The 23662-nt window shown below is 42.6% G+C and overlaps 1 protein-coding gene and 1 long non-coding RNA gene across 13 annotated transcripts in view; both read left to right on the plus strand.

The window, feature by feature from the left end:
• Positions 1–780: 780 nt before the first annotated feature.
• LOC130248946 (uncharacterized) lies at positions 781–6986 on the plus strand. Its single transcript, XR_008839713.1, has 2 exons — positions 781–833; positions 6744–6986. It is a non-coding gene; the product is annotated as an uncharacterized LOC130248946 (long non-coding RNA).
• Positions 6987–13978: 6992 nt separating this feature from the next.
• The window catches only part of COBL (cordon-bleu WH2 repeat protein), a 155747-nt gene continuing 146063 nt past the window's right edge, over positions 13979–23662 (plus strand). For 8 of the 12 annotated variants that reach the window (XM_056483122.1, XM_056483123.1, XM_056483130.1 and 5 more), the window contains exon 1: positions 13979–14643. In XM_056483122.1, coding sequence (XP_056339097.1) covers positions 14600–14643 — 44 coding nt within the window. In that variant the 5' untranslated portion in view covers positions 13979–14599. The remainder of the gene's footprint in view (positions 14644–23662) is intronic. The other 4 variants (XM_056483124.1, XM_056483129.1, XM_056483132.1 and 1 more) reach the window with 1 other exon arrangement.

Consider the following 23662-nt stretch of genomic DNA (forward strand, 5'->3'; position numbering starts at 1 on the left):
AAAAGAGCCAAATAGCACGTGTAAATGTTGCACAATGCACACATAAGAATTAATGTTTAACAATAGAGTGCCACTGCTGAGAAGGTATCTGTAAACAGTGCTTGTTTATATGAGAACCCTTGGCATATCTCTGGCAGTGAAGAGCAGATCTCAAAAAAGTTTGCACCTGAGAGACTGACTTACAGTCCTTCAACTCCTCTAAATGAAGGAAAAAAAGCCAGCTTCCTGCAAAATGAGCACAATGACCTCAGAAATTATCCCAGGGGAACTTTTGTTCACTGCTCCCCTATTTTTAATTTGTTTTTAAGAATTCCAAGTGAGGTTACTGCATTTGAGCTGTATTTTGTCTTGTGCAATTACCTTTAAACAAGCATAGATGTTCAGCTGTGGCATTGAGGCTGCCCTTCAGGAAAAGTAGAATTAGGTGTAGACATGGGAGCACATACTTTGGCTACATTTGCTGTGTTCAGCTTGGGCTCTCTGACATAGGATTAAAAACTCCAAAGCATTCACTGATGCAAACATCTCATTATAGTATTCAAAGACAAACAGAGATAGAAGGATGTTGACATCTTAATGGACAAACAATTAATATATATATATATGGGAAAAGAGCCTTTTTTCTTCCATGGCTAGAATAAACAGTGTATTTCTTGCCTATATTTACTTGGACAAGTCACCAGCAGATCGGGGTGATGGGCTGTGACCTCTAGAAGTTAATATGTTACACGGCAATAATAAAAAACAGCATTAAAGTAGCAAGTGCTGGAATTTGTGCCTGCTGTAGGCATTTCAAGTCCACGTACCTTGACTGCTGCCCTGTTCCACTCGAGGTATGTCACTCTACTGTCATCCCAATTTGAAACATCACTGCACCACCCTCCCACCCCACCCAAAACAGGAAACCTATCTGGCACAGCAAAAGCTTTCCCTGTCATTCAAGGAGTGTTTCCCAGTTGTAGTCAGGATGGCTGTAACTTGGACTGGGAGCATGGGGAGGCTGAGAGTGTGCTTGAGAGCAGCAGGGTTGTCCCTCTGGGCAAGCTGCTTGCCCCACTCCATGCCACACAGAGACAAATAAAGCTCTGTGTGCGAAGGGGTGGGAAGAGGGGAAAAAAGAGGGAATAGCTTTGCTGGGGACAGACAGGCAGGAGAGAGTCCTCCTTTCACAATCTGTGCCAATTTAGATTTGCTTGAAGTGACTATGAAACTGAATTAAGTTTCATCCCATGTACCCAGCTTTATTCATAATTGCTCAGAGACAAGGAGTCTGTTGAGTCTGGGGTAGTATTTAGTTATTTTAATATACTGTCCTTTTTTCTTGCTAGAATCTCTTTGTTCGCTTCATTTCCAAGCTAATGAGATTGACTACACTGCCTTAGTACAGCCTCACACTTCATATCCTCCATCCTACATACCAGTGGTAGCAGGGATCCTCTGGAAAAAGAAAAGTTTAGTCATTTCATTGAAACACTGCTGCTGTTGTTCCAAAGTAACCCTCCTGCCAGGACATGACTGGCAGCAACAAGATCTGGGTTGAAATTGTAGGGAGCTGCTCCAAATGTGGTGACATGAGGCCACACCTGGAGACAACTGGAAAAATTATACTGAACTCTAGTATTTCAAAAGCAGAGGCATAAGAGGCAAACACGAATCCAACAGTTCAAAAAGATTTTGTTAGGTATTTTTTTTTTTGTAAGAGAGGACAAAAATCTGACCAGGTAGATGAACAGTGATAGCAACTGACTGTTAGTTATTCTTTAACTATAACAGTTCATAGTCTTTTTCCTCTAAAGAAGTAATTCCCAGGGTAGAATTTTTCCCATCATCTAAGTGAAAGTAAGTGAAAGCAAAGATTTGTTAGTGATAAACTGCCCTATGAAGCAATGCTCTGGTAGCTGCTGATGGCTGTGCCTCTGGCTGCTCCATTTTCATTCATGGGCCTTGGCAACTCTGCTGAGAGCCCTTTGCTCCCAGCCTGGCCCAGCCACCTCTATGACTCCTGCAGCCTCTGGACTTGCAGTGCTTTAATGCTCAGAACTGTCAGCTGGCTGAACTGAACCAAATGACAATCTGGACATGGATCTTCAAGGAGGCAGGGAAATGGTTTTTTCCTCCCTCTTCTGCATATACAGTCTGCAGCACAGAACCTTGTGAACCCCCTGCCCAAGCTGACTAAGCACGACCACTAACCTTCCACTCAAAGCACAATATCAGCTGTTGCCTTAGGCTGGGACAGCCATTTGCCCAGATACATTTCACAAAGCTTCAAATACATTTGGAGACTATAAATATCATTGTTAGAGCTGCAAAGTTTTCCCCAGTTTTTAAACTCCATTTCTCAGCAATGACTCTCAAGTGTAGTAACACAACGCACAAAATAAATGTTTAGGACACGTTTGTTTGTGTGCCTCCCTCTCACCCCTCTGGAGAGAAAAAGAATCTCCTCTGGTGGGGTCCAGGAGTGTCTAGGGCGAAGGTTGTTCTTAAATTTTTGGGGCAAGCCATCAGGTCCAGGACTCAAAGGGACTGAGTTAAGGATTGTTCTGCTGCCTAAATGTCTTTCCCCGTTTTTTTTTTTTTTTTTTTTTTTTTTTTTGGTTTTTTTTTTTTTTTTTTTGACATAGAATACCTGGGAATACAAGAGACAAAAATACAAGTCCTTACAAGTCCTTCACAACTGGCTGAAATCATTGTCCCACTGATGGTGGGTTCAATCTGACCTCTTCAGCTCTTCAGAAGAGCCATGAGCTCAGAAACTCAAAATCCTTTGTCTTATTTTTGTACCTCTCTCTCATCAAAGCTGGAAGCTCTGATAACAAATCTACCCAGGGTGTCCTTTCAGCTTCCTGCTGCAGCTGTGCTTTTATGATGATGTTAGCAGGATCTTTCATCATCCACCTCCTAAGAGCACCCCCTTCATGCCCACACATTTCACTCCTATTTTAAGAAAAAGGTAAAAGCTGTTTGGCTTTGCTTAGAGCATAGAGGGATTACAAAAGCAGATATCATTATTAAAATAAAGCCATCCTGTTCTCTTTTCCAGGAGATAGTAACGCCCTATTTCACCACCTTAGGAAAGGAGTTGACCCCTCCTCCCACAGATGCATATTGGGACTATCAGCCCCAAGTTCCCAGGGAGCAGTGACAGAAGCCTCCCAGTGGAGAGGCGTTGGATACAAACATTTAAAAGCCTAATTTTGCAATAAGACCTTGGGGAATTTTTGTTGTTTTGTTTTGGGTCTGTTTTCCTGCTGATTGCTGTCTTTCCTTTCTTAATCATTAGTCTTTTCCAAGTTTTAATTCAATAATTCAAATGTTATTAAGATTTTATTGGTCATTTTCTTGTAACAGATTGTCACAAGACTGTTGAAGAAATCATGCTCATTAAAACTTCCTTCCTGAGCTTTCCACAGCAGGTTTTCTGATCATACTGTTGGACCACTGCAGAACCACTGATTTAATTTTTAGCTCCTACAATAAAAATTAAACTAGGAATGAGTTCCTATCTGTTTCATTGGCTTAGCTGCTGGATTCTGTTTACCTTCAAAAAAACTCCATTTAGGGTTCTGAGTCCTGGAGTTTCATTATCAGTTGACCTCAAATATTCTTAGTTTTCCAGTGATGAATCCTATATTCTCACTTAAGCCTACTAACACAGATACCTGAATCCTCATTTGTGTACTCAAGAATCAAAGAGCAGTTCGGGCTGGGAAGGGCCTTTAAAGGTCATCTATAGTCCAACCCCCACAGCATTGGCAAGGACATCTTTAACTAAACCAGGTTACTCTTCCCCCCATCTGCAGTGATCCCCCCCCAGTGCAACACAACACCCACCCAATCTAACCTTGAACATTCCCAATGATGAGGCATCCACTGTTTCTCTGGACAACCTGTTCCAGTCTCTCACCACTCATTGTAAAGAACTTCCCTACATCTGCTCCAAGTCTACTCACGTGTAGTTAAAACTGTTACCCGTTTCTTTTATCACTAACTGGCCCTGGTGAAAAGTCTGCCCACATCCTTCTTATACGCCCCCTTTAAGTATTGAAAACTGCAGGAGCTTTCATTTTTCAGTTTGAACAACACAAATTCTCTCAGCCATTCCTCATGAGGGAGGTGTTGCAGCCCTCTGATGATTTTTTGTGGCTCTCCCCTGGACCCACCCCAACAGTTCCATGGCTTTCTTGTGGTGAGGGCCCTGGAGTTACATGCTGTTCTTCGGGTGAGGTCTCAGAAGAAGCCACAGGCATCTGGAGCTTCCAAGTCAGTATGCAGAAATAAAACCCCAAAACATAAAACCCTACCACAAAGGAAACAAAACTCTAGAATCATACAATCATATATGGATGGATAAACATATCTATTTTACAGTCTATGTTACATCCATCTGAAAATTCCTGGTTTAGCCATTCTTAATGCTCATCTATCAGGAGGGAATGAGGAATTCATAAATCAGTAGGGTAACAAATATAATTATCAAGATCTGTACTAGACAACAATTTGGAAATGCAATTGTTATGTATCAATGAACCGTACTTTGTAATTTTATAGGGAATCACCTTAAAATTGAAAACATGGTAGCAAAGTACTGCTGATTTTCAGTGTCACTCGTGCCCACACCACTCTTTTCCAAAGAGTTAAAAATGCCAGTCCTCAAATTGTATAAATATTCTCCTATGTTATGACATGGAAATCCCCATGAAGGAGATGATTAGACCAGCACAGGGATGACTGTGCAGGGGAGCTGTACCTGTTGTTTAAAATATGGTGTGAACTTGGTAGTAGCTGGGACTGGGCAACCTGACAGGTGGTTTCAGTAGCCACGAGCCGAGGCTGCATAGAGAAGGGCATGGAAGCTTCCACCTGTGGCATGCCCAAGTGTCTACAGGTGGGAACCCACCCTGTTCCCACACTGGAATAGGACACAAGGGTATCTTCTGTTCATGCAAGGACAAGAAAAAACAGGGGCTGCTCACAGCAAGCACCCTGAGAAACCTTCATGTAAGCAATGACTTAGGCTGCAGAGGTTGCTGCAAGACTCCCAGCTGCTTACTCTTGTGTGCACACATGGTCTGACTCAAGCAGACACTTCCTTCAAGTTTGAGAAGTGTTTGGACAATGCTCTCAGACACATGATGTGATTCTCCATGTTCAGTGCAGAGCCAGGAGCTTGGCTTGATGGTCCTTGTGGGTCCCTTTCAATTCAGCATACTTTGATTCTATGAACTACTGGGGTGATTTGGCACATCAAATACAAAGTATCTGTGAACAATTAAAATGTCACTCTCTGACTTTTAGTTTTCCCGTGTAAGCTGTAGATAGGTTTCAAAGTACATAATCAGTGAAAGTTTGCAAAGATTTCCATGTGCGTTTTGGTTCAGTACTGATCAAGAAAGTTAATGTGGCTTTTGTGACAGACTTAAAACACAGGCCAGTGCTGTGAAAGCACCTCCATAGTTATTTCAGGTATTAGTCTAATGCATTTTAAGAGGATTAAAACCTTCATTTGTCATCTTCTAGTAAAAGAAAAAATGGCATGTAAATCTGTGGTTCCTTTAATATTGCATCAGATTATGAACAAGTATAAAACCAATCTCTTCCTTCGAATCTCTATGGACACATGCCTATTTACTGAAGAGTTGTGGTCTTTATCCTAGAAGGATTACCCTTCTCTACCCTTCATGGTCATTATGGCCTGTCTGTGATAGAGAAAACAAGAGTTTCTGTGGGATTATTGTTTTCCTCCCTTGTCATCCACCTCTGCCGAGAGAGTAGAAGGTGGAGAAAAGGTGGGGCTCTGGCTCTCCGCCCACTCTGCTGGGAAGGTAAACTGTGCCAACAGGCTGGGCAGCAAGCAAGTGCTGATCCAGACACCAGCTGCTGCCAGCAGAGCTCCTGCCATGAAGGCAGAGGAGGAACCAAGCACAGATCTTGTCATCACAGTTTGTTTTCTGGGCAGTCCCTGAAGCCACATAGTAGTGCACCACCCTGAGCAGCAAATTCACAGGAAGTCTTGAATTTTTCCTAGTTTGCAGCTGTGAACAGCAAGAAAGTATTCTCTCTATTTATAAGTTAGAGGTTCTCCATATTTATTTTTCCTAAGGACATCTAATGAGCTGTTTTTGTACTCTTAATGCCTTGAACCTGAGGTAATTCTCATGCTGTACGTTTTCCGGATACCTGCAGATGAGTCACCTGAAAAAAATGGAGTGTAGTTTCATTATAATTATGTAATAATTTATACTGCATCCCTAGACTGAGGTTACAGTGTAAGGAGAGCTGGCAGGCCAGGAGAAGACAGAGAAATAAAAAGATTCCAAAATTCATTAACCAGGGTGTTTAAAGGGTGTTTAAAGAATGTGGCAGACTTTTTACCTTCATATTGTCTTTTAGGGGACAGTAAACAGCAGACTCTTGGGAAGATTCACATAGCACCATTAAAACTGGTCAGAGGTAGAATTCCAGCATGGTTAACCTCGCATTCAAAAGAAAGAGGGAAACAAATGAGAGAAGGAAAGTTCTGGAGAACAGACAATCATTACTGCCTGTTTGCGAGGTGAATATTCCATAAATGCAATTGGAATCAGTAGAAAACCTCTCAATATTGAACAGCTTTGGATCATTACAGTGATGTTGACCAGATAATCCATACTTACTCCACCCCTCTTTGACTCTCCAATCCCTTCCTTGATAATTGAAGGACAGTTTTTCTGGTTTCTAATTCTGTGTATTGCTCACAGGAGCGGGGTGAGGAGGGTGACCACAGCCCGTCATAAAAAGAGAAGCTCCACCCTGTCTTGTCTCTGTGTGACCACACCAGTTCAGTGATTCTGTGGTGAAACAACTGTGTACTTCATCTCAGACCAAGATCTCCTGGATTTTTACCACCAGACATCTTTGGAAGACACCCTTTCCTCTTTAGTCATTCCTAGCTAACCCAAATCTTCTGGAAGAAGACAAAAGCAGCAACATTGGTCTCAAGGTATGTTAGCAAAAAGAAAAGTATTATTGCTTTGTCACCTGTTGGTATTAAGGTGCAAACTTTATGAAATGTACAATGGGTGAGTTAAGAAGCCTTTGCTGGCCTCAGAGATCAGGTGATGGCAAAGTCACCCTCTGCACTACTGATCACATCATGACATGCTGAATACTAGAAAAATTTTACTTCCTATGATGTCAATCTAAATAAGCTTACAGAGAATTCCTCAAGGTAAGGAGGTAAGCTATTTTATCATTTACCCCCTCACACTTGGAACTTAAACCTGAGTAAGGCTTTATGTATGTCAGAGCTCGTCTGCCTTCTTCAGATGCTTTCCTTACATTCTCTCAGGGCTATGAGTCTCATATTAATAGAATTTAGTGATTTCAGCAGGTTCATGAGGTCTGTGTTTGGGGTAGGAATGAGTAAAAGGTAGGCTGTTGGGAGTGCATGTTGTAATTTAACAGGAAGCAGCAGTTCAAATTCTGTTTAATTCATGGGAATTGCACAGATTACATGATATGTTAAAGGTCTTTTTTCCCCAAAGATTTAAGGAATATGGTGGTATAATATCAGTGAGCTTTCTTTTTAAATCTTTGCGTGCTTTGAATTGTCGAACTAAGGCAATCACAAATTAGATAACTCAAAAGAAACAGCAGCAGCACCAAGACTGCTACTTTTGTATCTCTGTATAAGTACATATGTATTCGTCTTTACCTGTAGTGTATTAATTTTGGCTTAAACACAGAACCAAAACCTGCTTCCATTTGTGTTGCTAACAATCAGGATAAACTGAAAAGTGCATCAGAGGATGCAGGTATGAAATGAGAATTATGTGTGCAACTATAAAATTCTATAAAATCTATGCTGTAATTTATCCATTCTGAAACTTGAAAATGAAACCTGGAGATACTACTACCTCCTAACCATGGAAAATTTCCAAATTTCAGTGAAATTTGCAAAAAAAAATTCTGAAAAAAAATATTTAAATGTAGTAGAAGTTTTACCCACTCTATGAGCTAAAAGATAGTTGTGGACAACATTAATAAAGCTTCTCCCATGCAGTGTTAAATATTTACATAGAGGACTGTGAGTATATATAATTCTCCTGATTATAGCATGAAGATACATTTTTTTACATCAAAATAGAAATGGCCTTCTTGAAATAGAAACCCTGGTACTGTGTATTCACTACAGACATGGCTCAGGAGAATTGTTTTCTAAGGGCATTTGGGAGTAACTTACTCCAAGAATGACTCCAAGAGTTCGTAGCTAAAGCCCCACCTGACAGTCAGGGTTTCAAAGGCAGCAGGTCTCCCCACTGCCATCACTCCCAGCTCCACTGCTGGCTGGAGAGCTGGGTGTGATGCATGGGAGGGTGCAGGCTGCTTGCAGTGGTGAATGTGTGGTGTTGTATGTGCAGTGTGCTGCACAGGAAACACTGGGAATGTGGGAATCCACAGTCTACAGAGAGGAGCTTTCTGTTTTATGGTGTCATTGGACCATGTAAAGTGTGTCCCTTCCACAGTCTTCTCAGTCCTGCCCAGCTCTACAAAGTTTGGCCTGTCTGTAACCCCACAACTGGAAAAGCATCAGTCACTAAGCGATGTGCTACAACTTCACACAGCTTCTAAATGAACTGTTTCAGATCTGTGGAAAGTTATTTACACAGGAACCTCATAAAGTTTCCCTTTCTGATAGCTCTGCTGGGCTGCATGGCCCAAGATCTTTACTTCTGTCTCACAAAAATTCTGAAAGAGAGGGTAATTCTAAGAGTACAAATTCTTGAATTACAGGAGGAGGTAAGGATGACATGTATTTTAGTGGCACAAGCATCTGTGAGGCAGTGAGTTGCGTCTCTGAAATGCTACTTTCACAACTTCAGACTCTCTTTGGCACGGCAAACAAAGAGCAAAAACCTCCCAGAGAGGAATGGCTGTAGCAGGGTCACTCTGACCAGCAAGCCAAGCAGGATTACCCAGCTCAGTATAATGAAGATAATTTTACATAACTTAGTTAGTGTTTTGATTCAAATTTGTTTTGTTAGGTAGCCAAGATTTCCCAAATGCTTTTTTCAGTCACATAAGATGACATGGTCTTGAAAATTGATTTTGGATTTTCTCTGGATAGTACTATTGTCTTCTCTGACACTGTTCAGAGAAGTATGTTCTCACTGTACAGATGAGTATGAGTCATGCAACTATTAATTTTAGGAAGCATCTTATTTTTTCATGTTGTCTTGGAAGGTTCTCACCACAGCTGGGCCCAAGAACATGGCTGTGGCCCAATGGGTCCATCCCAGTAAATAAACTTGCATTAATATCAGTTCAGTTGAAGACCAGGCCTTGGGTTTCAAATTTTGGAAAAAAGTTCACCTAAGAGGAATAGTAGAAAAGACAGGAAGTTAAAGGTCACTTGCCCAAAATATATAGAACAAAATGGAAGGGAAAACAAATGTTGGGGAAAAAAAAGAATATATGGAAGAATAAGCATGAAATCAATACCTGACCTTTAAAACAAAATCCCCAAAGTTCTGTGGTTCTTACACTCAAGATTGTGTCAGTGTATTATAAAGACCAGCTTCAGTCTGGGTTATGTGGTTGTCTGCTGTGTCCACTTTTAGCCAGATTTAAAATAATCCAGTTTTAATGTCCTGATGGCTTCACTGTTCACAGAAATTCCTCTTGCCCTATTCACACTGGGCTCAAACCATTTCCCCATCTCTTTTAATGTCCAACACATTCCCCACCCCACATATGTGTTCTGAAATACTCTCAGGCAAAAGGATCCTCTCTTTCCAGAGTATTTTTACACGGTATGCTGATGCTTGATCTGCTGTGCAGCTCTTGACTGTCAGCGCTGGATTGCCAGGACTGCACCAGGCACTCTCTCATCTCCTGTGCTGCTCCATCCCTCTCTCCACCACTTTGCAGATCACACCACAGTTTTAAGGAGTTAGTGAATGGTCAAGCAAGGGTTTCTTCAGCAGCCTTTTCCATGCAGGGGGTGGGCAAGGGCCTCTAGTTTTCCTCATCACATACTTTTTTCTAGATCTTAGTGCCAAAAACCCACTAAACCCTTCGCTGACTTCAGTAAGTTTTGGGAGATAAAAGGAAAAAAATCTCTGAAGGGATCTGTCTTTCAAAGCAAAATGGGTTGAAAGATAGCAAGACAAAGAATAAGCTTCAGTAAGTATTTCTACATACACAGAACACAATTACCTGATAATTCAGAACAGCATGAACTATCTCAGCAAAAGCTACAAAAACCCATATCTGTATCCATATCCATGTGCTCTTTCAGATGGCTTGTCATGTGACATATGATTAGTATCTTTTTTGGTTCTTTCTTTGTGATCCTCAATTGACATCACAGATGTTTTATACATAAGTCTCTAAAAGAGGAAGAAAACCAAAATCTGTTCCAAAACCCCCCAGGTTGTCCAGGGCAGGAACTGCCTTTGCTCTCTTGCAGATACCATGCAAGTGCAGTTTGGCACTGAGTTTCAACAGCACCTTCTCAGCACCACAAAAGACACGTCAGAAGAACAAAAAGTGAAGCAGAAACTTGTTGGCAATTTTCTATGTGACTAAGGGCAGATCCAAGCACCCTTGTTCCTTGTTCCCCCTTGAGTGCCCCACTCATCAAGCCATGGTGCCTTTCTGAAGCAAATTCAGCCTATTCAGTGGTATTTGGTAATGTGCTAGGCTGTTATGGACCAGCAATGACCCAATATTTGTTCAAAACTAGTAAATGTTTTTATTTGTTTATGACTCGTTCCTCTAAAATGTATTTGCTATAATTATTTGCTCTCAGCTATTTCAGGTTCCTAACAAAAACAATAGGACATGTAGGGCCAACTCCCAGAGCAAATTTCTGAAGAAAGGGTGCTCTGGGACTTAAGGAAAAGACCTAGCATGCCCTGAAAATCTAACTTCCTGTCTCTTTTTTTCCTCTTTACTATGGATAGCAAAATAAAAGTTTTGTGAGCTTGAAGCTACACAATTCCAATTGCTATAATTACATAGCTAGGAATTTTATGATTGTACAATAAGTCAACTCTTTTACCAGGACTAATGCTTAAATTGCAACTTCTAGATTGCTTAAAATGGGAAAAAGGCTTATGTGGTTAAAAAAGTTTGCTATTAACTGAACCTGACCACAATAACTAACTTCTATTCAAAATTTATTCCTGCTATAAATTTGAGGTTGTTATTTTTGTTTTGGTTCGTAGGCTCAAATATGGTTTCCAATGCTGGGATGGTCCTCAAACAGCTAAATCATAAAAAGAGATTATGTGTTGGACTAGAGAAAAAGTTTGATTAAGGTGCGTATTTGTTAATGCTGAGCTAATTTTAAACTCTTTTTGCTATATAAACAAATTCTTTGGTATTAGACTTGTCTTACTAGATTCCTTACGTGTTCAGTTACGTTTATACTACAAACTCAAATTCCTGAAATATTGCAGGCCAAAAAAAATGCAGCCTTAAAGAGTTGATTCAATAATACTACTAGCAGTGAAGGTAAAAAAATAGGAATAAGTTTTAGAAAACTGTACAAAGGCATAAATGGGAAATTGCACTGGTGAGTAATCGATTTTTATTTTTTATTTGTAAAGGTCTAAACTATTTTACAGCAATGATTTTGTCATCCAAGTTAATTGATTTGCTTAGAAAAAATATTGAAGGGGCCCATCAAAACAGAGATGAAGCTCTACAAACAGGAAAGGGTTAAAGAAACTCAGAGCACTGAACATGCAAATATCACAATTTTATGACACTGGCAAATTCTCATAGAGCCCCTCTCCAAACTAATGCCCTTTGCCTAAACAAAGGAGCACAGCACCCCAATTGTGGGAATTACAATGCACACTAGAAATAGCCCCTATGCCCTTTTTAAGAGGGACAGACATTGCCAAGTAGCCTAGAGAAAAACAGATTACCATGTTGCATCACACAGTGTACTCCTCACATTTCACTCAGCTTTTTCCATATATGCAACTAAAGAATGGGGGACATGGGCACTTGGCCCCACTGATGCTCTGGAGGTGCAAGATAATGAATTTGGTAATTAATAGGCTTTCCCTCTTTTGATATGCTGCACAAAAAGAAGGGAATATAATAGGCAAATACTAGTTCGATGTTTTGTACTTTACACTCCTGCTCAGGTATATAAGAATAGAAGTTACAGCTGAGGCAAGGGAAGTTATTTTGGTGCAGTTTGCTAATTATGCAGATGGGGAAATGTTTGGGTGTTTCTGGAGAGGGTTTTGTGCCTCTGCAGCTTTAGCAACTGCTCTAGAATAAGGGAGAGTTCACTAAGATTTAGGAGTAAAAACAGGAGATGAAAAATTAGTGAACAGATGATGAACAGAGCTGTGAAATCAAGTTCCTGTGATGTAATAGATGACCATTCATTCCTGGAGCTATGGAAACTGACAGCATGTAGTGACAGAACCAATCCACTTGCAAAATAAAGTATGCAGCCTAGCCTATTTATTTTCATAAAGGCTCAAATTAAGATCATACATGTGGCTCATTACCATGGCATGTGGCTCAGATGACCGGGGTAATTACTGAACTGTGGTGACTCAGTCAACTTCTACCCATGGTAACAGGGAAATTAGAGATCAATGTTTTGCTTCTGCAAATTTGTGGTTTTGTTTCTCTACATACAGCTAGGATAGGCAGCTGCCTCCCATAGATATCTGCACATGTGAGGTTGGAGAGAAGGGAGAGGAGATGGGAATTAAGGGGATACTTCATGCTGACAAAGTGAGAAAAGATAGTTAAGGATAACATAAGAATTGTTTTGTTATACACAGGGGGAAATATATAGAAACCGGTATTTTGGTCATAATGCAAAGCTTTGGTAGACAAAGGTGGGCATTTAAAGTGATTTTCCAGTTATGTAGTACAGGAAAGATCAGCATCTCTTTCACTCCTCTGTTACTTGCAAATCAGTCCAATGTCTGAATGTTTCAAAGCATTTTCAATCTGCCTAGGATGGGGTTTTCTTGCATATGGCAATGCCATCAGCCACATGCATCTTCTGACCCCTATTTGCCAAGTCTTGCTTGCTGAGGAAGCAGCTCTCACTTTTGGAGCCGGAGGAGCTGCTTGCATCTACTCTGCTTGGTTACTGAAATGGCAAGACACTTTCTGATGGGCAGAAATGCAGAAATACGAGCTCAAGACTGAAGGGATGGAAGAGTTTGTGGAAAGGGTGACCATTAAGCAGAATCTGAGTGACTATCACCAAGGCAGCCAGGTGAAAAGCCAAGTAAGGCAGCAGCTCAGTTCCTCATTCGAGCTTCTTACTGTAACATCACTCAGCCTGCTTGCTCCCGTCTCCTGGTCCCGGTGTTGGCTGCCGGCATGACTTGTCTGTTGTCTCTGCCATCCTCCTACTGTGGCCGGGAAAGTAAGGTGACACAAATGGAGAGGAGCAGAGAAATTCCTGAAATACCTGGAGAAGCCAAGGCTGTCCAACGCCGGAGGTGCCGGGCTGAGGACACACACAAGAGTTGTGACAGCCAGACTCCTCCGCCTCCAGCCTGGTTTTGCTTTCGCACACAGGTGTAGCGGCCGATATTCTGGAAAAAGGTGTGAGGGGGGATATTCCTGGAACAACACACAGAGATTTTAACGCGATGCCCGCGTTTCCACGAAGACTGTGCCGCTGGGCGCCCCGCACCGCCCGGGGAGTGGGGCTGCCTGCCCCGTGCTGGGCTCGTTCCAGAGGAGGAAAAACCCGGGAGAAGCCTGCCTTGCCGTGCCACGGCCTTCCAGCCCCTCTCCCTGACCACAGCCTCTGCTAATTTTAAAAGTTGTTTGTGCCGCCTCCGAGAGAAGAAAAAATGTCTGTGTGAACAGGGGTGACGAGAAACAGGCCGTAGGTGGCAGAGCCAGGGCTGGGCAGGGTGTGAGGCTGAGGAAAAGCCTCCGCTCCCCGCGGGGCTCAGTGTCGGGCACAGCCGCCTGACAAGCACAGGGTTTGCCAAGTTCGTGGCGAAAGAGACGGAGCAGGGTCCCGGGAGCTGGCGCCGGCGGGGGCGTATGTCGGATTGTCGCTCCTCTCCTGTTACCCCATCCCCTCCTCTCCCACGCAGTGGCGTGGGTGGCGTGGGTGGCCGCCCTGGCAGTGCCCGCGGGGGCACCGCCGTGTTTGCGTTTGTGCCGGGCAGTCACATGGAAACCGGCCCGCAGCGCCCCCGCACTCCGCGCTGCCCGGGCAGCCGAGCCCCGCCGCGCCGGGAGCGCCGCCGCCGGCCTCTCGCCCTCCGTGCCCGGCTGCGGTCTGGCCGGGCAGCCCGGGCGTCAGCCCGCGGAGCGGCTTCCGTGCCGGCCGGGCGAGGCGGGCGGAGCCGCCCCGGCAGCGCATCCCCGCCCGCAGCCGGGCACGCCGGGCTGGGCAGCCGTGGGCGGCGGCGGCCGGGCAGCGCCGCCCGGCAGCGGGGCGGGGAGCGGGGGCGGTGGGGGCGAGGGCGGCTCTCACTCCTGTGCTCGCCTCTCCTCCCTCCCTCCCTCTCGGTACCCCCGCCTCCGACCTTCGCCGCTGCCGGGATCGCGTCTTGCACCGGCCCGTCCTCTGCGAAGTGGCGAGGGGGGCCCGGCCATGGAGACCCTCGTGCGCCCCGGGGCCAGCAAACCCCCCACCGGGTAAGCTCCGCTCCTCTCCGGGCGGCGGCACGGCCGTGCTGGCCGGCGGGCCGCGGTGCCTTCCTTCCTTCTGTACCGCCTGTCCCGCTTCCCTCCGGGGCGCCGAGGTCGGAGCGGCGCGCAGGTGTCGGCGCCCGGCCCGCTCGGAGCACGGCCCGGGGACGGAGGGGCACGGCGAGGATCGGGGGGCGGTGAGCTCGGGAGCCAAAAGGTCAGGAGCGGGAGAAAGTGCCTGTTTCGCCTTTGACCTGCGGGAGGGACGCCCCGGCCCGGCTGCCGGCTCTGCTCTTGCGGCTGCGAGACCGGAGAGCCGGTTCGGTTCGGGGCTTGTTCCCTTCAGGAGGTGGTTCTAACCTGCGGGACGAAGGGCAGCCGCTGCTTGCAGCTCCCGACCCGGGCCGCCGGGCTGGAAGGGACGCTGGCGGGGAGGGTCCGGGGAGCCCCCGCGGCCGCAGAGGCTCTCGCCCTACTCCCCCTTGCCCGAGCTCCAAAACGCAGCTGCCAAAAGCCTTTGAAAGCTTTATTCGGCCGTCCCAGACGTGGGTCTCAGCCCCACCGCACGGCCGCGGCAGAGGAAGGAAGAGCACTGCCAACCGCGAATTAAAAGTGCCCGAAATTGTCCGAGGTTGGTGGGAGACCGCGGTGATTACTCGCGGTGCCTCCTGCCTTTGGTGACAGGCACCGCTCTCGCAGTACTATTGCTGAGTAGCGGGAGGGTTAGGGGTTTTTCAAGAGAACAGACAAGTCGAAGATATGCCAGCAGTGGAATTTATTAGTCCGTTAATTAAACGACGAGAGCAGCAGCACGATGAGGTCCTAAGTGATCTCTTTTGTCAGAGCAAAAGCTGGGCAAGTTTTAAGAGCTGTGCTGTCTGCTCGCTGCAATTTACTGCTCTACTTCACACTGTCTGCACAGACTGAAAGAGACTGTGATTGCTTCAGCAGCTTCTTTTATTTTTAGTTTTAATGTTTATATCACAAATTTATTTTCAACAAAGTAGGAAACAACTCTAAAGAATGTGCTAGTGGGCTACAGTAGTTCTGTTCAGTTTCATTTCCTTAGTTTGTGTTTAATAGGGAACCTTGCAGTGTACACAGAAGGTAGTACAGGGAGCAGTGGTGAAGATGCCATTGCTAGAGCTGTGGTGATGAAACAGTGTGTGCCGTGTTTCTTTGTCTGGCAGAGTAGGACATAGCTTATTGCTCTTTTTGTAAATAAAATGCTTAATTCCAGCTGAAATTGAGCCTGTTTGATCGTGACCTTTTAGACTAACCAGTGGTAGATGTAAGGTTCCTCCCCTCTCTGTATTTAGTTGATGTAACAGTATAGCTCCTTTCTAAAATCCTGATGAAGAGGAGATATGTGGTGCCAATTTACATGGGTGCTTTGAAGAGTAATTCGGATGCAGTACTGTCTAATAATTTGTCTCAATTGCTAGGTATCCAAAGATTCATTTAAAAAAATTAATTTTCAATGGGAATGCATGTCATTGGTGCATCTCAGAGAGGATCGCTGGGGCCTGGGGGCATTTCTGAATAAATCTCCTGAATCCTTTGTAATGACTGTCATCTGTGTAAACTTGTCCACACCATACTCAGATATCCCATACATGAACAGAAGTTGTAGTAAATGCATTAAGTTCAGTCATATTGCTCCTGACATGGCTCAAGGAGGTGAATCCAATCCTAGGGTCCAGACGCACTTGTGATATTGTATAACAAAGTGTGTGGGTGCTAATCTGCTCATGTGGAAGCTGATGGCAACACTGTCCTGTGCACCAAGGGGTGACTGCCTGTTTAATCTGAGCTCATTTCAGCCTTTAATTACTTTGTGTTGCCTTTTCTTGCAAGTCAGATCTTCCCTGCCTGGTGTATCTGAAGTTAGCAGGGACTTCACTGGATGGTTCATAATTCCCTGAGCTGCTATCATCCACACTGGACACTGGTGGATGTTTGATCCTTAATCAGATTTTTCTCATTCTGTGATGAAATCTGTTAGGGTCAGGAAGGTGCAGCCAAGAGCACAGCTTTGTCCTTTTTGGTTCCCATATGAATCCAGACATGAACTGTATCTGTGGAGTGTAGCTGAGGACCTCTGGCTGTTAAGGCTTTTGTGGCAGAAATAATTTCCTTTCTTGGCAGAAGACGTGCTATACACATTTCCAGTTTATTGATTGGCTTAGCTTGCAATTAGAAAAGGGAGGTAAAAATTACCTTAGCTTCACAATTTTAAACAAAATTTAGGCAGAGCTGTCTGTATGTAAATCATTAACAGCAACATTGTGGCCCTCCCTTGTTAAACAGTGAACAAATTCAATGTACAATTTTGTTCAGGGTAGAGCAGCTGTGCTGTGTTTTTATACACATAAATTCACTTATATGTGTTCCATGGCAGAGTTCCTTGAGAATAAAGCATTTAAATGTAGGATACTGTTCTTTAGGTTTCTTTTTTTTTTTTTGTTTTCTCTAAATGGCAAAGGAAAGTCTGAAGTTTGTTCTGGTGTTGTTGCAGGATTTTTCCAATTTTTCAGTTTCAAAAATAATTTTAGACTTCAGAACCAATAATTTTATTATTACTGATTGCTAGGCATAAGGTTTTTTTAATAAGCTTTACCAAGTTCATAGTGCTTTATTTTGGTTTATGAAAGTGAATTTAAGACAACCACTAGCAACAGCAGAAATTACAATTTACTCTATGATTATGCTGTGGATGCTAAAAGACAAATACACTATTTTAGTATCTTTGTTTATATTTTCCCTTGTTTCATTAGGGAGAGCAGGGATAATCTCTGGGTGTTTCAATTGGTTTCTTTTTTGACCATAATTTGGCATAACAGACATACACTGGTCATAATGGCACTGCAAGCTCAAGGATCAGTTCTGTTCTGCTCTGTTAGGAGCCTTGCAAAAGAGCAGAGCATCTTCCCTGGCTGCTGAAGGCATCTCCATCCCACAGAAGCCAGCAGTTTATGGATCCATCTTCAAGCCTCTGTCTGAGCACAGAAAATCTTCCTCTGGAGTCTGGCAAATGTGGGGAAAGCCTCTGTATTAAACTGGATGAGTGCTTTCTTGAAATAGGACCTTTATTTTCTGTGCTTCAACTTCCTTCCCTGTCTCACAGTGCCTTATGGTACTAACAAATACAGGCACATCTTAGCACACCTACTTCCCTGCTGGATTGAAGTGTCCCTGGAAGTCAGATAAGGATGTGAAACATCAGTAATGTTGACATGCAGAACTGGGGAAAGCAAACCCCCAGCTACAGAGCAAGTTGCACATCTCAACTTGTTGAAACATTTTCTTACTATTCTATAACTACTATACATAGTTAAGTTGCTTTGTGAAAGTGCACAACCAGCTTTTAAAAAAATATTATTATTGTGTCTATGATTTTATTTTCTTGTCTAGAAAAGCCTGGAGAGCACTGTTGTGCGCAGAACATCTATTAGTCTGTGCAACACTCGTGTCATGCTGTAGCTGACCTCCAGGTGTTGCACAGTTTAGGATGAAAAGAAACACCATGTAATTAGTTTTTAATTGGAAAACTGAACAATTTGTGTGTGTGTTCTATGTTTTGTATATATGTGAGAGTGGTGGATGGCAAAGGGCAATGACTGCAACCAGAAATGTAGAGTAGCACTGTGGTAAAATCACAGAGTGGCTTGGGTTGAAAGGGACCATAAAGGTCATCTCATTCCAGCTTTCCTGCCATAGGCAGGGACAGCTTCCACTAGACCAGGTTGCTCAAAGTCCCAGCCAGTCTAGCCTCCAACACTGACAGAGATGGGATGTGCACAGCTTCTCTGGGCAGCCTGTTCCACTGTCTCACCACATGGTAAAAAATTTATTCCTAATATCTCATCTAAACCTCTTCTCTTTTAGCTTAAAGCCATTCCCCCTTGTTCTATCCCTGCATAGGAGCAACTTTCAAGATTGCTGCCTTGACCAGTTGCAAAACTGACACGCTTTTTGGCATTCACATTGTTTCATTATTTGTATCTGTACCTCTCCTGCAGAATTCACTTGATTCACTTCAATTCACTCCTTATCTGTCCACTGAGACACGGAGCTTCCCTGTGATGCATTTTTCTGGCACCACTAACATTAACCCTGTCTTCCTCTCAGTTTGGGGCCAAAGTATTTCATTCTATGTCAGTGGAGATACGTGACATTTAATAAAACTCTGGTAGTAATGACAGAAAAATTGCGCTTGCTATTGCATAGAATGAAACAGAGTAATTTTTTCTGTGTTTGGCACCTCCATATTAATGTAACTGTTGAACTAATATACCTTAACAGATTTGTATTTTCAGTCATGACTAATATCTCAGGATTGCTGAAGATAAGGATACTAATTGTAAGAGTAAACCAAATGGCGAGATAAATACAATGCAATCCAGTCCTGACAGCTGTTCTTTCTGAAGTCCAGGTTCTCATACCTTATTTTTTTTTATTTTTTTTTTTTTTTTTCCTTTTTCCTTTCTTTCAGAAATCTGCCAGAGTAGAGAATGAATGTATTATAAAATCTGTTTCATTTCTCTACTGTCTAGAATATTCAGGACTTGTTTTGACTTTCCCCATCTTCCAGTTGTCTCTCATTATTTTGTTCCCATGGAATGTTTTATATTTTTTGGTCTTGCTATTTTTTACTACTCCTGCCACAGTTAGATTAAATAGAACCTTCTCTTTCTTACTGTCACCTGTCTTAGTTGTTGTTCACATTCTTTCCCTTATAATTTCAGGTTCATTTTCCTTCAGATTTTGCTCCTCTAAATTTATATCTTGGTCAAATTGCTAGTCATCATGGAATCATTTCACTGCTCTGCAGGAGCATTTTGATAGGACATATTTTACTTACCAGCCCATCTGGGCTAGCTACACCAGTAACAGTCAATTTCAGGAGACTGCACTAGAGAAGGGGGCGTTAATTACAGTTTCAAGTGCTCTCATGGGTACCCTTTTAGAGATGCTGACCCTTACAGACAAGCAACTTCCTAAATATTTATATTGAAGTCAGTTCAATAAGTACATGGCTGCTTTGTGTGTAGCTAATCTTGCTGGAGAAGTGGTGTATCTCTTTCCACCAAGTAATTCAGATCCCAATGCATGCTTATGGCCAGAATGAAAGAATTTTCATTTTTTTTTTCCATCAAAGGAATGAGAGTTCTTTGGAATACGTGTATTTAATCTTAATCATCTGTCCTCATAAAGACTTCTGTTGTCATGGACTTGATTATCTCACAAGCATTTATGAAGACTTCCTAAAAATATTCATTTGGCTTAAAGAAATGCATTTAGAAGACTCCATATTATTTATATAGGCAAAAGTGTGAACACATTTACATGACCAGCTCCAAAAGCAGCCAGGAGGCCTGTGACAGAGTTAGGGAAATACCTCACTTCTCCTGAATCGCAATTCAGTGCCTTAACAAGTGTTCCCCTGTGTCCGGGCTTTAGCTACTCTGTTAGCATCAGCAAACACTTGATGTTCTGGCAACGACTGTGTTCTGTATACTGCAGCTTTTTGTGTTGCTCTGGCATTGTGATTTCCATGAAAATTGACAGTTTTCACACTATAATGCTGCTTCTAAAAGAATGACGGGCCTTTAGAAATTGTTTTTTCCATAGCGAGTTAAGCCAGTTTATGCATGAGAAACTGGGAATTGGAAAATACTTACAATCCTTGTTTCCAGCTAAAAATGTGATTTAAGGATCATTTAAAAATGGCTGCATTTCCAGGTCATGGAAATTACAACCCTTATTAAGATATGAATCCTCTTAATATAGAGAGTGTTTCCAGAGCTGTTAGTTGCCCAGTGATCCAGGCTGCTTATCATTAAACAAATGATGCTGGGAATAGTGTATTGTTGTCATAGTTTCAGCATGAGAGTGTCAGTGATGAGGCAGGGACTTGGCCCATGAGCAGTCAGAAAGCTGGGTGGCAGGGCTGTGATCTGATGGCACTGATGCACAGCAACTCGTACCCACTTCAGTCCCCTCATACCAGAAAGGATGTCTTTTCAGTTTCATTAATCCCTCTGCTAATGAGCTTGCCTCAGGGTCATTTGTGCAGAGGAGTTGTCATAACTAGAGAAAGGGAAAAAATGGATTGGGAATGGTTTTTCTATGTTCTTTTGTTCTTACTATAACTTCCAGGTTCAGAGTGTCTATAGGACCTTTAAAAATTTATTATTCCCGTGAATTCAATGTGATATTTGTATGTTAAGCTGTGCTTTGTGTGTTCTTTGGGATATGTTGCATGGAAGAGAGTTGTCATTTTCTTGTAAAGTTAGTGTAATGAAATATGAATTGCAAAGCTTTCTCTAGTAGTCAAAAAAATCATGCTTATGTACTTTTTTTTTTGACATGGTGAGCATCATTAAAACAGGTAGGAAAGGTGGAAATGAAGTGGTGCAGTCTGGGCAGAAGTACTTGCAGATGTGCTGTAGACAGACTGCATTTTTGGGTTTGGTTCTGTGTTCACCAGTGTCTTATTTTTATTAAAGGTGGTTGACCTGTGCATAAGTATTTAAGGCTGGTCTGGGAGCTCTTCTGCCTCTTTCTCTCTTGATGTTGCTGTGGTGTATGCAAAGTGGAGCAGCTCAGTAAAGTGTGATGCAGAATTCCTCACCTAAGTAATCATCAACCAGGTAATTAGGGAACTCTTACAGAAAACCCACGTTCAAGGATCTGCTTGGCAAAGGAAGGGCTGAGGATTAAACTTGCAGTAGCTTTTACTACACTGAATTGCTAGGACCAGCCTGCACCCAAGAATCCTCCTTTTTCCTTTGAGTGAGAAGCCAGATAGATGTGAGCCTCAGTATTCCTGAAGCTGTTGTGTTGAAGTTGGTGTCTCAAAGGCTGGAGAAAATAGAGTATTGCTCAGCTGAGCTGATGTTGTGGCGCTAACAGTAAAAATTTCGTTTGTTCAAAAAAATGAACAGCTAACATGCAAAATCATTCCTCTTACATGGAGCTTGAGGAAGAAAATGACATTTTATGTTATCAATGTTCTAAATATAGCCATACTGTGAGGTTCCAACAGCAAGTACCAATCCAAAAGTACTTAATCAGATAAGTGTTACTTTACATTTTCACCAAGAGTGACTAACAGTCACTAGCAGTGACTGTCTGTTTGCTGTGCCTACTTTCCTTTCCTGTGTGTCAGGCTCTATTTAAACAAATGTGTGCTGATCTTGTTGATGGTTACTGGGTTGTTATTGTGAAGTGGAGCTAAAACTGTTTGTTTTCAGTAATCAGGGGTTAATGACCTGTTTTTTTGAAGTCCACACCAATAGAGATTTAAAATGGATGCCATTAATGGTTGATGAGATGCTTTCTGAATTTTCAAATGTTGTTTCCATAAACATTCTTGTTACCATTCATAGTAAGATGCTATAAAACCTCTTTATATTACTGCTTTTTGGTGATATTTCAGTGGCTTAGTTAGACCAAAGAACAATAAAATTAAAGGGCCTGAGTACAAACGCACCATTGATGATCAGTTGTTGCTTTCTCCAAAGTCTGATGGTCATTCTTGTTAATCTGCTGGTCCCCTTTTCTCTGAAAATGCAGAGTTCTTGTTTGTTTTGTTGTTTGTTTGTGGTTTTTTTGGGGGTGAGGTGGGAATGTATCTCCTTTATATTTGTATTACTTGATGACAGGAGATGGTGTGGTAGTGGCTCGAGCAGGAGTTTGTCCACTGAGATTGTGTGGAGGTCCCCACACTGCAGTATATATAAATCCACAAGTTACAGAATCATCTCAGTCAAGGCCAACATCTCCTGGGATACAAGAGGAAAGCTCTGTTTTAGATTTTCTAGATGATTTTTGTTTAAAAAGCTCATTTCTTTCTTCTTGCCCTATGCATCCCACAGTGGGCATTCTCCACTGTTCACCGTGGAGATTTGTTGGGTGCTATGGCAGAAGTTGTAAGAGTGATAGAAGAGAAAATTAACTAGTAAATTCTGCTCAAACCCTTTAAAACACCCATCTTTTGTTGTGTAGAGTTATCTTGTTTATGATAACTACTTTTTCCCTGCATTAGTAGCTTCCAAAAGATAAATAAAACCTCCAAGTTACTTTACAAAAAAAAAATATTATTTCTTTTTTTTTTCTTACTTCTGTGCTTAGATGACTTTCCTTTCTGCACTTTTTATGTTTGAGGTCAGTATCTTGCATAGGCAGCAAAAATACCTCCTAGGTAAATACATCAAGCATAGCATGTCTGCTCTTACTGTGCACAGGACGTGTATTTTCCCCTGTTTTTGTATAAGTTTGCCAGGAGGGGATCCTCCAAAATCAATAAACAGTTTCAGACAAATGGGAAGAAAAACAGTTTTCTCTGCTTTTTTTTCAGTATCTGCTCCTGTGGCAGTGCTTTATTTCTGAATGTCTCAGTAATGGTTCAGGGTGTTGAGGAGTCAATATCTTGGTGCAAATCCAGATTCCTTCTGCTTCTTTTTGTGGTTTTGAGTTTTGTTTTATTTTTCTGGTTTATTTTTTTCTTTTGAATAACTTCTCATGGTACTTTTGGAAGCAAGCCTACGCTTTTATGGATAATAAATAAATTACTGCTGGTTTCCCTGGGGGTACAGCTCACGTTTCAGTGTCAACACAGCTTTCTCTGCTCTAGGGGGGATGGTTGTGTTGCTCGTTCTGAGGAATGCTTGCTGCTACGACAGGGCTTTTTTCTTGGGAAGGAGGCAGCCTTTGGCTTCTGCCATGATTGAAATCTTGGTACTGTGACATCTTCAGGTGCTCCTAAGACTAACTCTCCCAATTCGTTAAATACAGCTACAATTAGGTCAGATCACTTTGCTAAACTGACAGGGTTGTAATTAACACTGCTCTTTATTTTGTTTGCTTTTAATTACCAGTTTCTTTTCCCTTGCTGAACTGGAGAGTCACTCGGTCATGTCACAGCAACACAGAGCAGCATCACATGCTTAAATAATGTTACATTATCAGATGTGCATAACCTTGTGCTTTCTGAGACGTACAGTCTTTTTGCTGTCTT

This window comes from Oenanthe melanoleuca, chromosome 2 (genome assembly GCF_029582105.1).
Source record: "Oenanthe melanoleuca isolate GR-GAL-2019-014 chromosome 2, OMel1.0, whole genome shotgun sequence".
Taxonomy (NCBI): Eukaryota; Metazoa; Chordata; class Aves; order Passeriformes; family Muscicapidae; genus Oenanthe; species Oenanthe melanoleuca.